The sequence below is a fragment of the Dendroctonus ponderosae genome, unplaced genomic scaffold, assembly GCF_020466585.1.
Source record: "Dendroctonus ponderosae isolate FM_Combo_2020 unplaced genomic scaffold, Dpon_F_20191213v2 Dpon_F_20191213_1, whole genome shotgun sequence".
Taxonomy (NCBI): domain Eukaryota; kingdom Metazoa; phylum Arthropoda; class Insecta; order Coleoptera; family Curculionidae; genus Dendroctonus; species Dendroctonus ponderosae.
The window spans coordinates 17,781,927-17,793,961 of record NW_026017110.1 but is presented as its reverse complement, the minus strand read 5'-3'; the positions used below and the strand labels follow the sequence as shown (position 1 = coordinate 17,793,961).

General features: G+C 31.9%; 1 protein-coding gene across 3 annotated transcripts in view; it reads left to right on the top strand.

The window, feature by feature from the left end:
* LOC109535677 (C3 and PZP-like alpha-2-macroglobulin domain-containing protein 8) overlaps positions 1-12,035 on the top strand; it is a gene marked incomplete at its 3' end in the record, with an annotated part of 219,141 nt that overhangs the window by 161,114 nt on the left and 45,992 nt on the right. For all 3 annotated transcript variants that reach the window (XM_048660919.1, XM_048660918.1, XM_048660917.1), the window contains 3 exon segments: positions 74-199; positions 1,403-1,626; positions 8,151-8,306. In XM_048660919.1, coding sequence (XP_048516876.1) covers positions 74-199; positions 1,403-1,626; positions 8,151-8,306 — 506 coding nt within the window.

Genomic DNA, 12,035 nt, shown 5'->3' with positions numbered 1-12,035 from the left:
TTATTCACGCTTCCCTCATTGAAAGTCAATAAATGTATTTGTTTCATTTAAAATTGTTTATTTTGTTTTTCAGTCTCATTCTGGATACTCGCACTGGATCACGATTTACAAATTGCATCTGGCACCATTGGGACAATTAGCGTAAAAGATCCACAAGGAACCAAAGTGGCTATATGGGATCAGGTGTCTTTTGATGAAGGTAATTTTTAATTAAATATTTAATTCTTCAATGAAAAATGTCAATTAAATCGTCTATTTGCTTCTATAGTGTTAAATCATCAAGCTTGTGCTCAAGATTTAGGAGATAAAACGGGTTCAAAAGTTTTTCTACGTATTTTTACGCAACGATAAAACACTAAAGTTTTTAAGTAAAAAATTTTTATTTTAAAAACTTAAAAAACTTGTGCAATTAAGAGCACAATTGTATCTACTGCTGAAGCGCTCAAACGTCTCAAGTTGATGTCTTTGGAATTGAAAACTTTGTGGTTGAAAATTTAATTTTTTTGGGTTGTTCTAATTTTGGTGGATCCAATTAAATAAAACCTATTTAGACATCTTTTTGTTTTTGATTAGAACAGCACAAAAAGCAATCGTTAAGACTAACGGCCTCTATTGCAGGTACAAAAAAACCAAATTGCCTCTCGCAACTCTGGCTCACGAATGTGTTTTCGCACCAAATTTTATTACCTTTTCCCACATGTTTTAAACATACTAATGCAATTTCTCCTGTCGAGCTTGTACATATAAAAACCTCGTCCTAATGTAATGCTTTTCTCGTTTCGATTGTCGCCTTTGCATCGTCCCGACGATTTGCACATTAAGGCTTTACACATTTCTTGCGTTCTGTGATTCCAATTGTTCAGTTAAAGGTTATAATTTTCCACTCATATACGAAATTAAAAGACTATTTGGCTCCAACTAAAATCGATATCAATCCTAGTGTTAACACATGCATGAGCAGCAATTATAGCTACAATTATAGCTGAACTATTTAATTTCGGAACACATAAATGTGACTGTAGCTCGATAAATACTAAATAAATTCGCCATTTCGATTTTAACGAGCGCAAACAATAGTTCACCAAATAATCCACTCGAGTAGTCTGACGGGTTACTTCTATTTTAATCGCTTAATAAATGCTTGGGATTTTAAGTATTATTTGTATCTTTTACGAGAGCCAATTTTGGACTATAAAGTGTTGTTTGTTTTGCTATGGATTTTGCTTTAAAGAGCTAAAAACACAGAAAAGTGCTTGTTTTCGCTAAATCTATTTTCTATAATCCAATTTGTCAATGTAATATTTAAGAAGGAATACATTATTTTTCACACATTTATATATTCATGAAATATTAGTCAACCTGTCGCTTTGTTTTCATTCAATTTTTTTGTTTTATATTCCAGGCGTTTTAGCTTATACGCTTCCTTTAAGTCCTTACGCCCTGACTGGAAGATGGACAATTACTGTGGAAGTTGAGCAATCGCAATTCTTCTGCACGTATGAAGTGGCACCAGGCATCGGTATTGGTCAGCCCGACATCTCTGTAGCTGAAGAACACTACGTTGAATTGAAATTTGGAACAGAAATGCGCAGGAGATATAAACCGGGACTTCCTTTCTCAGGAAAAGTAAGCATTAAAAAATTTCGATAATTAATTAAAAGTGGGCACTTTAAATCGTCCACAGTTGATTGATTTGAGGAGAAAAAGTAATATATATTTATATAGATATTCGAAAATGTACAATTTATCAGGAGGAAAAAACAGGAAACAGTATATTCGTTAAATTAAACAGATATAGTACAAAAATAGGGTAAACGATGAGGAACGTGAGACGTCTCAAAATTAAAATTTGAAATAAAAAAATGAATATAAGCAAATACAAATAGTGACACAATTCAAATAACAAACGCAAAATATAAAAATATCATGAACTAATTTCCGCACTCTTAATATTTTTTCTTATTCGAATGTTTTTCATAACATCTGATATTCATAGTACGTCTTGCCCTTCATTCTATTTCAATATTGTCTTTGCTGATATCGTATTTGTTATTTTTTCTCTTTGTTTCCAGTAGACAAAGACTTTGTTATTATTTTGGATACCTTTAACGCTTATCTTACTTTTCCGTAGTATTTGAAATGTTTTCTCCAAATAAAATAGTCCATATTGTATGCAAAAGCATTTCTTCACTGGTCACTATTTCTGGAGCACACATTAAATTTTAAACATAAAATCAAACTGAGATTCTTCAAAAGCTTTGACCCTAAATAACGCAGAGAAATGGATTAATTATGTAGAAAATGAGACTGATTAAACGATAATCAGCAAACCGTTTCAATCGATTTGCTTCTTACATTTCTGAGCAGTCTGAAAATCAAGCAATGAAGGTTCAGGAATCAAAAAGTCAACGAATAGATAACAACAATTTCCATTCATTTTTTTCATATGAAAACTGTGTCATTTTCACAATTAATAATTTTCTTCTTTATACCAAAATTCATTAGCAAAGTTACATCTTGTGGAATTTCATTTCCCATAAAGCATATTTTCTCTTAAAAGTTGGAGGTGATTATTGCAGATAAACTGCAGCAAGTCTGGAGTTTATTCCAAAATGTTTTAAAATTATTACTGAGAAAGTGTGCAGCAAAATAATTATTATTAGAATGTCCGTAACTTTTCATACTAAGCATTATTCAAAGCTATAGCAAGGTTTATAAACCGCAGCAGAATTTTAGTATCTATTAAAATTAATTACATGATCCGACATTTTATTCCCAAATTCAGGTCTCAGTACCTGTTTTCCCTCTATAATGACAAAGCCGTAAACTGTTACAATAGATCTTATAATTTTTGCCATATTTCACCAAAACATTTTTTTTTGTAAAATTATAAATGAAGTTAATTGGTCAATAATACATATTTTTAAGCCTGATTAGTTCATACGTTCATAAACACAATCTGTCTGGAAATAGAGGTTCAATAATATGAAGTAGTGACCTACAAACGTCAAATAAACTAATATGTATATAATTTATGAGTTTATATAAATCCTGTTCTTACAACGGCAAAAAGATGGAATAATTGGCGTAATTTTGAAAGTTACATAAAATCGGACGCTTTAGAAAAAGTGTATTTTTTCTCTTAATTTACCTTCCTACCGATTTTGCTTATCATTCTTGGGAGGAATTTTTAATAAATAAATTTATACGGTCTTTCATTAAATCGGGCGTATATATAATTTTTTCGTCATTTTTTCACTTATTGAATGTCTTACATTTTCCATATACCAGGCCTCTTTCAATAATTTCTTAATCCATTAATGTGTAAACGATTAAATACAAACAAAGTTTCTTCTTGGGGCGAAACTAACGAGAAAATCGATCACTTGGTGTGTAGTTCACTTTTATTTGGTAGACAAATAAATTGGGAAATTGTGGCGATAACTTAAAGACCAAAACCCCGGAATAACCAAAGAAGTTTCTTGGAAGAATCTATGGGCTCCATTTCGAGGAATAAAAACTTATTATTAGGGTAAAAGGCCATAAATTTTTGAACTCCTTGTCCATGAATCTTTTAAATTGGTTTCCAAGCAGTAACTGTTGCATTTTGGGAATTTTCGGGAAAATAAATGGCATAAAAGTGTGCATTATCTTAAGCGAGTATAATTCAAGTTTTTAGTAGCGATATATATTTCATCGTCAAGGCGATTTATTTGTCTCGGTAGAAATTTCTGAAGAAAAAAAATTGATCACTTCTCTTTGCACTAAATAAAAACCGGTGTAGCTAATGCAAATAAATTGTTACTTTCTCTTCATAGAACGAAACATAATTCCGCACAATCTCCGCAAACTAAATAAACATCCGAGACATTCGGAAAATAAATTTCTATTCCAAAGGGAGCGAACTGTCGTGCTGGCGATATTGAGAAATAAATGTAATAAAAGATGGAAAGACATTGTTACTTTCTGAGCTTTGTTTGTGATATCCGTGCAGGGCTTTCAATTCAGTTGACACACTTCAATAAGCTGAACTATATGATAACCATGGAATGCTGGTGATTTATACGTCTGTTATGGCTGGAACGTGTTTATAATCTTCACCGATTTATCAAGGAGATATTTATGGAGATACTTAGATAAGACTTTTGATAGATTAAGTGTTCAGTTAATTAATTTCAGTTGATCTCAAGGGAAATTAAATCAAATGAAGCCGAGCATTGGTGGGAGTTATTCACACATTGCTCTTCCAAGAGTCACCAAATACTATTACTTATTCTTTTTGCTTGACAACATTTGTCCTTTTTAATAATTGCCTTCTTTTTCATTTATAACTACACTGCCACTTAGAATGAATAATTCTTACCTTCGAGTTACGACTCACGAAGTGACGAACGAATCGAATCATATTTAACCGATTATTTAAGAGAATTTACCCAAATTTTTGCAGTATTTTAAACAGACACAACTTAATAATCGACAGCTGAAATTCACTTCGCAATTTTTCATATGAAGATATTGACTTCGATGATTGATTGATCGACAAATCAAATGAAGGGAATGCTCCTAAATTTACACCATGAGTTTACAGAAACCGTGTCATTCTGCTGCTTGAATTCAGTTTCGGACATTAAGCACATTTTTTTAAATATCGACTTGGAAAGCGCAAAGTGCCAAAAGCTCCAAAAAATGATCGAAAACTCTTCTCGCAAAGAAGAATGATACTAATGTTCTCTATGAAACCATTTTCTGTGACAGTTTTTTTTTTTATTTATTCAAGTAGGCATTCCTAATACATTTCACCATCTACCCTATACTCATTTACAGATTTTGTATTACTTGTATACATCCCAGTTTTTATTAAATAACGAAAATCTTAAATAACAAAAATTTGAGCTCATTTTAAAATATCGACGTAGAAAGCGGAAAATGTGGAAACAGGCAAATCGTCCAAATTCAAAAACCTATAAATCAACTCTGAATTAAACACATGTATTAAAATTTTTACCATATCCCGACAACACCATATCCTGATCAGTTGCTAAAATCAAATTTACGATGCGTCATTATGAGAAGATTGGTTTTGAAAGCGCAAAGTATCAAAAGTGCAAAAAAGTTTCCAAAGTTCAAAAATTAATTTCGAAGCGAGAAATGAATCAAAGAGTCCCAGAGTCTGTCAAGTTAATAGAAAGGATGATATTGAATAAATGGAAGTCAATTTTGAATATTTGGCCTGATTTTGGAACACCAGAAGAAACGTCCACGGTGAAAAATATTTATCCCAACGATGAATTAAGCGAATTTACACAAATTGTCAAAGTCTATCAGACAAAAACATCTCAATTAGATGCTCTAATCTTTTTTGCGATGTTAAACCTTATTACGACGAAATTGGCTTTGAAAACGCAGTCTAAAAATCTCTCGAAAATTGGCAAAATTCAAAAATTTATATCGAAAAAAAATGAATCAAATGCGGATATTTTGCTCGATTTTATAAATACGAACCGTGAGATCGTAAAGTGCAAAAATAGAAGAAGCGTCAGAGTTCAAAAATGTTTATCTCAGCGGTGACTTAAGTAAATTTACGCCCATTTTCAGTGTATTAGACAAAAAAATCTTAATCAGCTGTATTATTCTGCTTTTCAATGTTGAACGTCATTTTGGAAAAATACTTTGAAAACTCAAAGTGTAAAAACGTTTACCTCGACGATGCATTAAGCGATTTACGCAAATTTTCAATGTATTAGACAATAAATCATCTTCAATTCTCATTTCCAATGTTTAGTGTAATTCTGAAAAAAACTAACGGAATACGCTAAATGTAAAAACCGCAAGAAAATTGGAGAAAGGTTCAAACATTGATATTGAAAATAGGAATGCAGAATGAGCAAACTTTTTCTGTTTTGCAAATTATGTTGATTTCAGGCCAAAACAGCTGATGAGAGCTAATGGCTCAAAATTGTTCAGGGTTGGATGCCTGAAATTAACAAATTTCAGGATCTGTACTTGCTACATCATTCTTCGAAAAATTCCTCGATTTTTGAAGTTTACTTACCCAACTCGGTATTTGTTCCGCAAATTTCCAATATGAGAGATGATGAGAGCGATTTGCTCTACCTTTTTGGGAGCGATTTGGTCCATCAATCACAAAAAGTTTTAAGTTTTAATTAACTCCGCAGATAAGATCCTACAAAAAATACTCGATAGTGTCAAGAGATATTTGGAAGGCGCTTACTTATACCATGATTTATTATTTTAACATATAGAACGGAAAATGCAAATTTATTGTCATCACCAGGTAATTGTATGCAATTTTCCAAACTTAATATACAGGGTCATCCATTTTATGCTTGGGAAAGTAAAGTAAAAAAAACACATTAAATATTCACATGGAGACGAATCTTTAATTTGATATAAACATTAAACCTAGCCATTATACGTGAAAGCAATATTATTTAAATGTCCTCCACGAGAACTCCTGCAGGCCTCAAATCTTTTGAGGTAATTTTAAATGACTTTTCGGCACATTACCGGTAATATCTCGGTCATAACTTCACGGATATTGGCTTTCAGTAGCTCAAGAGTTTGAGGACTGTTGGCGAAAACACGGTCTTTCGGATCGCCTCGAGTTTCAAATTGCAAAAGTCGCCACAATGAGCCGTAAGACGAGCCTAAATGTTGAGCACGTCGGGAAATCCACGAATTCGGGTATTCCTCCACACTTTGAGAAGCAACAGCGATATTTTCAGCTGAACCAGGCCTTACAATATCAGTAACCGATCCAGTCTATTAATATTATAACGGTCTAATTTATTCTAACGGCATTAAAATATAAACAAAAAGGTGCATTGCAAGCATGAATCAACTGCTTAGATCAACTGTGTAAGCAAAGGTCTTAATAATCTACAACTCGAACTATAGAATGAATTTTTCAGTTCTTTCGCACTTTTCTTAGAGCCATTGAAAAACTGGATGCAAGTCCTGCTAGTAAATTTAATTATTTCTGATATTCAGTCGGAGATTATACGTCAATATAGTTACCTCCACAAAACGAAAACGTTTCGAAGAATGGAAAAAATTACGTCTTTCGTAGCATCCCTCTATTTTATCTAAAGCGATTGGAAACTAACAGCTGTTAACGCTTGATTAGAAGATTTTCCTCTCGTAAAATCAATCAGGTGGAGATTTGCCAAAGAGTTTGCAGTTGATAGAGCAAACTAGCAGCATCTCTAAGCTTCCGAAGTTTCAATTTCCCACGAAAGCCAAGTGCATCTAAGAAATTTTACTTAACTAAACTTAGGAGGATTTGAACGAAAATCAAGCGACAAGTTCCATGTCTAGGAAATAATTTCTAGTAAAATTATTCATCCACAGACGTAGCTAGTTGAGCCAAATCTGATTGTAATAACAATTACAATCAGGCAATTTTAAAACGCAAGAAACGGATGTTTTGTTCTACAAATTTTTTTTTCAATAGAGATAAGTAGCAATTTTGAGTTTTTTTGCCATTTTGTGCTGCGATTGTATTCCTTGGCATTGTCAGTGGAACCCACTTACTTCTGTCATTTAGGCAAATAACTTATTACTGCGAAACCATCATTAAGTAACCATTTCTTCTTATCTTCTTGCTAAAAATTACTTTAAAAAATGTAAATTTTTGCAATGTGCTTTTATTTGCTTACATTCTTTCACGAAATAAACTCCTTTTGTAATGGGGCTGTCAACATTGATCTGAAATCTCAAACGGCAAGAAAATTGCCTCTCAGTATGGCATAAAAGAGCCGTAATACATACAAAGTATGAAAATTGCATCGTATTTGCGTTATTGACGAAATAAGGAAAGTTAAGGCAAACGTTTCGAGACGCTAGCTGCTCGACTTGATATTCTCTCAGCTTATTCGATAGTCAATTTGCAGTTCAAATGCAATAGAAAGAAAAGTACGCTGCAATTCAATGGTACGTTTCAAAGCCGTTTTGCATGTGATCAAGACAACAGCAAAGACTGGTTAAAATGAAACTAAAGCGAAAAATGAGGAAGGAGAATGTGTTTGCTAGTGATAGTTCTCATAAATATTAAAATCAACGGTGTGAAAATGTACAATAAGGAATTTAAGTGAAACGTTTTTAAAGACGCGAATATATGTAATTTTCAGGTGGAAGCTATGAGCACTGAAAAATCCGTACGAGTTCGAGTCAAGGTCTACGATAATACCACATCAATCTACTCTCAAGACATTGAAATCTCCAATGGTGAGGGCACTTTTCTGGTGCCAGCTATCATGGCCGATAGTGACGTTATTCATTTGCAAGTAAGTAAATTAGTTGCCTTAAAACGATTTTTTAAATTACAACAAAAAAGGATAAGATACAAGACACACGGCGTCAAAAGCATACCTTTGTCCAGTTTTTGCTAGGCAGCTTTTAAAGGTAAAACGATGCATTTATGAAAATTTGCTAATTTATTTACTTCATCCTTCGTTATGCGAAATAGTTGGCACACTCTGGGGTGTAATTTAATTGTAATATTATGATCACTTTTCTTCATAAAATCTCTTTTGCTCAGCGTTACTGTTAACTTATTCCTAAAAACTTAAATTATCCATTCGTTGTTTTGGAATTTATTGTCTCTCCAATCGCTCTTATATTTTCCATCGATTTCAAGTAATTTGGTGGTGCTCTATAGTATGATTGAATAATAATGCGAAGAGGAAGAATGTCAAAGGCACCTTCTAAATGAATCAATCATCAAATAATGTTGCACCAAGAAACGGCAACAAACAAACTCAACAAAATTGAAATTAACAAATACTGAATTAAAGCCTTGCTCAAAATAAAATTTTAAACAAGATGAAGATTGTTTGTTTGAACTAATAAACGGAACATTTGCGGACTTGTTTTTGTAAAGATGTTCGCAACTATTCTTCTTTGAACATGGAAATTAGGCAGCCTAACTTTGAGTCGCCCTGTTTACTTTCACTTACTACATCCAGACTTATTTAGATGAATTTTTCTTAGATTTTAGCGCCTTAATTGTAACTAAAATTTGTCATAAACTTTTTAAGCCATTCTCTAGTTTTTCCGATTTTGCAAAGAAATATTTAACAAGTGCTCGATTTTCGTTGATTTCTCGCAAAACATCTTGATCAAATGTTCCTGTTTCTGCACCATCATGTGCCAAATTGTTAAAAAGTCCAATACGACCTGAGCATTAATGTTAGAAGGTAACTTTCTTCTTCTGCCAAATGTTCCATTTCACCCACGCCAACTACATCCAGTTTTACAGACTTTTTACGATCTATTTTGTATATTTATATTTCCTTCCTAAATTATACATGGAAAAAGTATGTTCGCTTCAAAGTTTTAAAGCTAAAAAAGATTTAAATAAACCGAAACGAAAACAGATGTAACTCAAATGAGCACTTTTATTTAATATAAATACAAAAATGGAAAAACTCAACGAAACCCCGACAAAAACGTTTGGCAAATTTTGAGGTAAATATGCACAAAGATTTAAACTTTTTTCCAACTATTGTTCTTAATACGAACAAGACTATAATGAAGAATTCCTTACCTTCATCAACATGACCTGTTATCAGCAACATCCTAATATGATAAACATCAGTGTTATATTGCTTAGCTAATCCTACACTGTTCTATAAGAAAATAACATTAATGTGCCTAGCCGAACATCTAATCATGGGGCGTGGAACAAAGGTAAATTTAATAGATTGATCGTGTTGAGGCGGTTGCATGATAATAGGAGAATTATGTTGAGAAGCTAATAAATGGAAAGATCAGCGAATGCAACACAGTTTTAAAAAACTGAGTTGTTTGAGATAGGGTACCTTTATGCATTAATAACAGCAATTTTTTAGCAAAGCTATTCTGCATCGATCCATACCGAACACCATAAATTCCTTTACTGCCCTTTACTCTTAACAGAACAACTATAAATCAGGAAAAATATTATTGGGATTACGTTATCGTGCTCTTACGATTTCCTTGCAGGACAAGTTGCAGGAATAAATGGCCCCCATAAAAGCTGATGGTAACGTCCCGGTTTTATATCATGTGTAAAGAACGGTTTGACACAATATTATAGGGTATGACACACACATTACTTTGCGGCTTATAGTTTATTATAGTATTTAATGTAACGAGCCCACTTTGAAGGTGTATAGTTACAAGCACCTAGCTTTAAGACATATAGCGTTATTTATAAATAGAATGAGGAAATCCACTCAATTCCAAAAAACATATTTAATTATTTTTTATTTGAAATCATCTGGATGTTATTTTAAGAGTTAAAAATGTGGTTGACTTTTCTTTTTTCTTTGACCAATAGTACACCGAGCCATTTTCTTTATCAGTTTTTTACACGGTGCGTTTCCGTTTTAATGAAAATAAGTCTAGAAAAATTATTTAAAATTGTGTCTTCTTATTAAAATTTCCATTATTTCAACCCATACTCGAAAAGATTAGAGACTACATTACACAGAATTATAAAGAGTGTCACTGGATGATTGCTCCATTACTTTTAATAGAAAATGAATAATTGGCAAGTCTTACTCTTGAGATAATCGCTAACTAATTAAGCTACAAACGAAAAAAATATATTTAAATTGATTAATTAGTATAAAAGTTAGAAAAATTTGAACCATATCAAATTGGATAAATTTTTGTTGGAACTGAGTTTTTTTCGTTAAGGTCAGTCAGCAGGTAAAAGTGTTGAATCGTGCAAAAGAAGTATTAAACATCTATATATTTCCGCATAGTTCATATCATTTAATAAAACCCGCGAATTTAAATTGTCATAATAATAGAAAATATTTTCCATTCTGAAAAATTACATTATTCGCAATCATAAATATGTGTTCATACAAGCTAGAATGTTCATCTGTTTGTTCGCATATAGTTAATGAGAAATTCAGTTAACTTGTTTTACACCGTACATAAACGAACACGCCTTTCCACGTGAGTAAATATAATATTATTTTTACATTTTCCCCAGTAAATATTTTGAATTTTACGAAATACAATTGTCCAGCTGCAAAACTTGATGTTTAAAATGGGACCTATTTACGGTTTAAATCCGGCAATTGTTCTACACTTTTACAATAGTGATTTGCGATTTGATGCAAATGAGTAGTCAACATTTCTCGGAAAGTTTGGAAGTCAATTTATAATACTTACCTTTAAATAAAACCAGAAGATAATAAGAGTTCAAGATGAAAATTAAAAATCTAAATGTAGGTTGAATTTAATCAAATTAATTTCTTTATGTTATGTATTTTAATTTTTAAACGTTTGAAATGAGATATGTTGACTGTTAAAATCCAGCAATTTTCAAACACTTTTACACTACTAAGTGCGCTTGTAATGTTTGCGATTTGCAGCAAATGAGTAACAAAAAAATTGGGAATTTCAATAAAAATAGTTGGGAAGAAAATTAATTAAGTGATTCCGAAGTTCAGAAGTAGGTTCATATTCTTCACCTAAAATAAAAATCACAAAATAAAAATAGTTTATCGAAAGACAAATCTAAATTTTGGCTGAACTTGATGAAATAAAATTGTGCATCTGCAAATTTTTTTTACTGATAAAATCCAGAAATTTTTAACACGTTTACAAAAGTGAAAGTGCTTGTAATATCTGCAATTTGGTGCATGCAATGAGTATCGAAAACACTTGGTAAAAAGACATAAAAAATTCAAAAGAATATTAACTAAATGATTGTTTGATTGAAAGTTCAGATGTAAATTTAAGTTCATCCATAAAGAAAACTAGAAAAACCGTTGAGCAAACTTGAATGTTTAATTTGGTGAAATAACATTGAGCCGCTGCAAAAGCTGATGATTAAAATGGGATTTATTTACTGTTTAAATCAATTTAATATTAACCACTTTTCTTTTGGTCAGACTGCTTATAATGTTTGCAATTTTATTCAAATCAGTAATCAAAAATTGGTGAATATAAATAAAAAATGTTAATGTTAAGATATAGAAAAATCCGCATATTCTCAGCGGCTAGAACTTAAT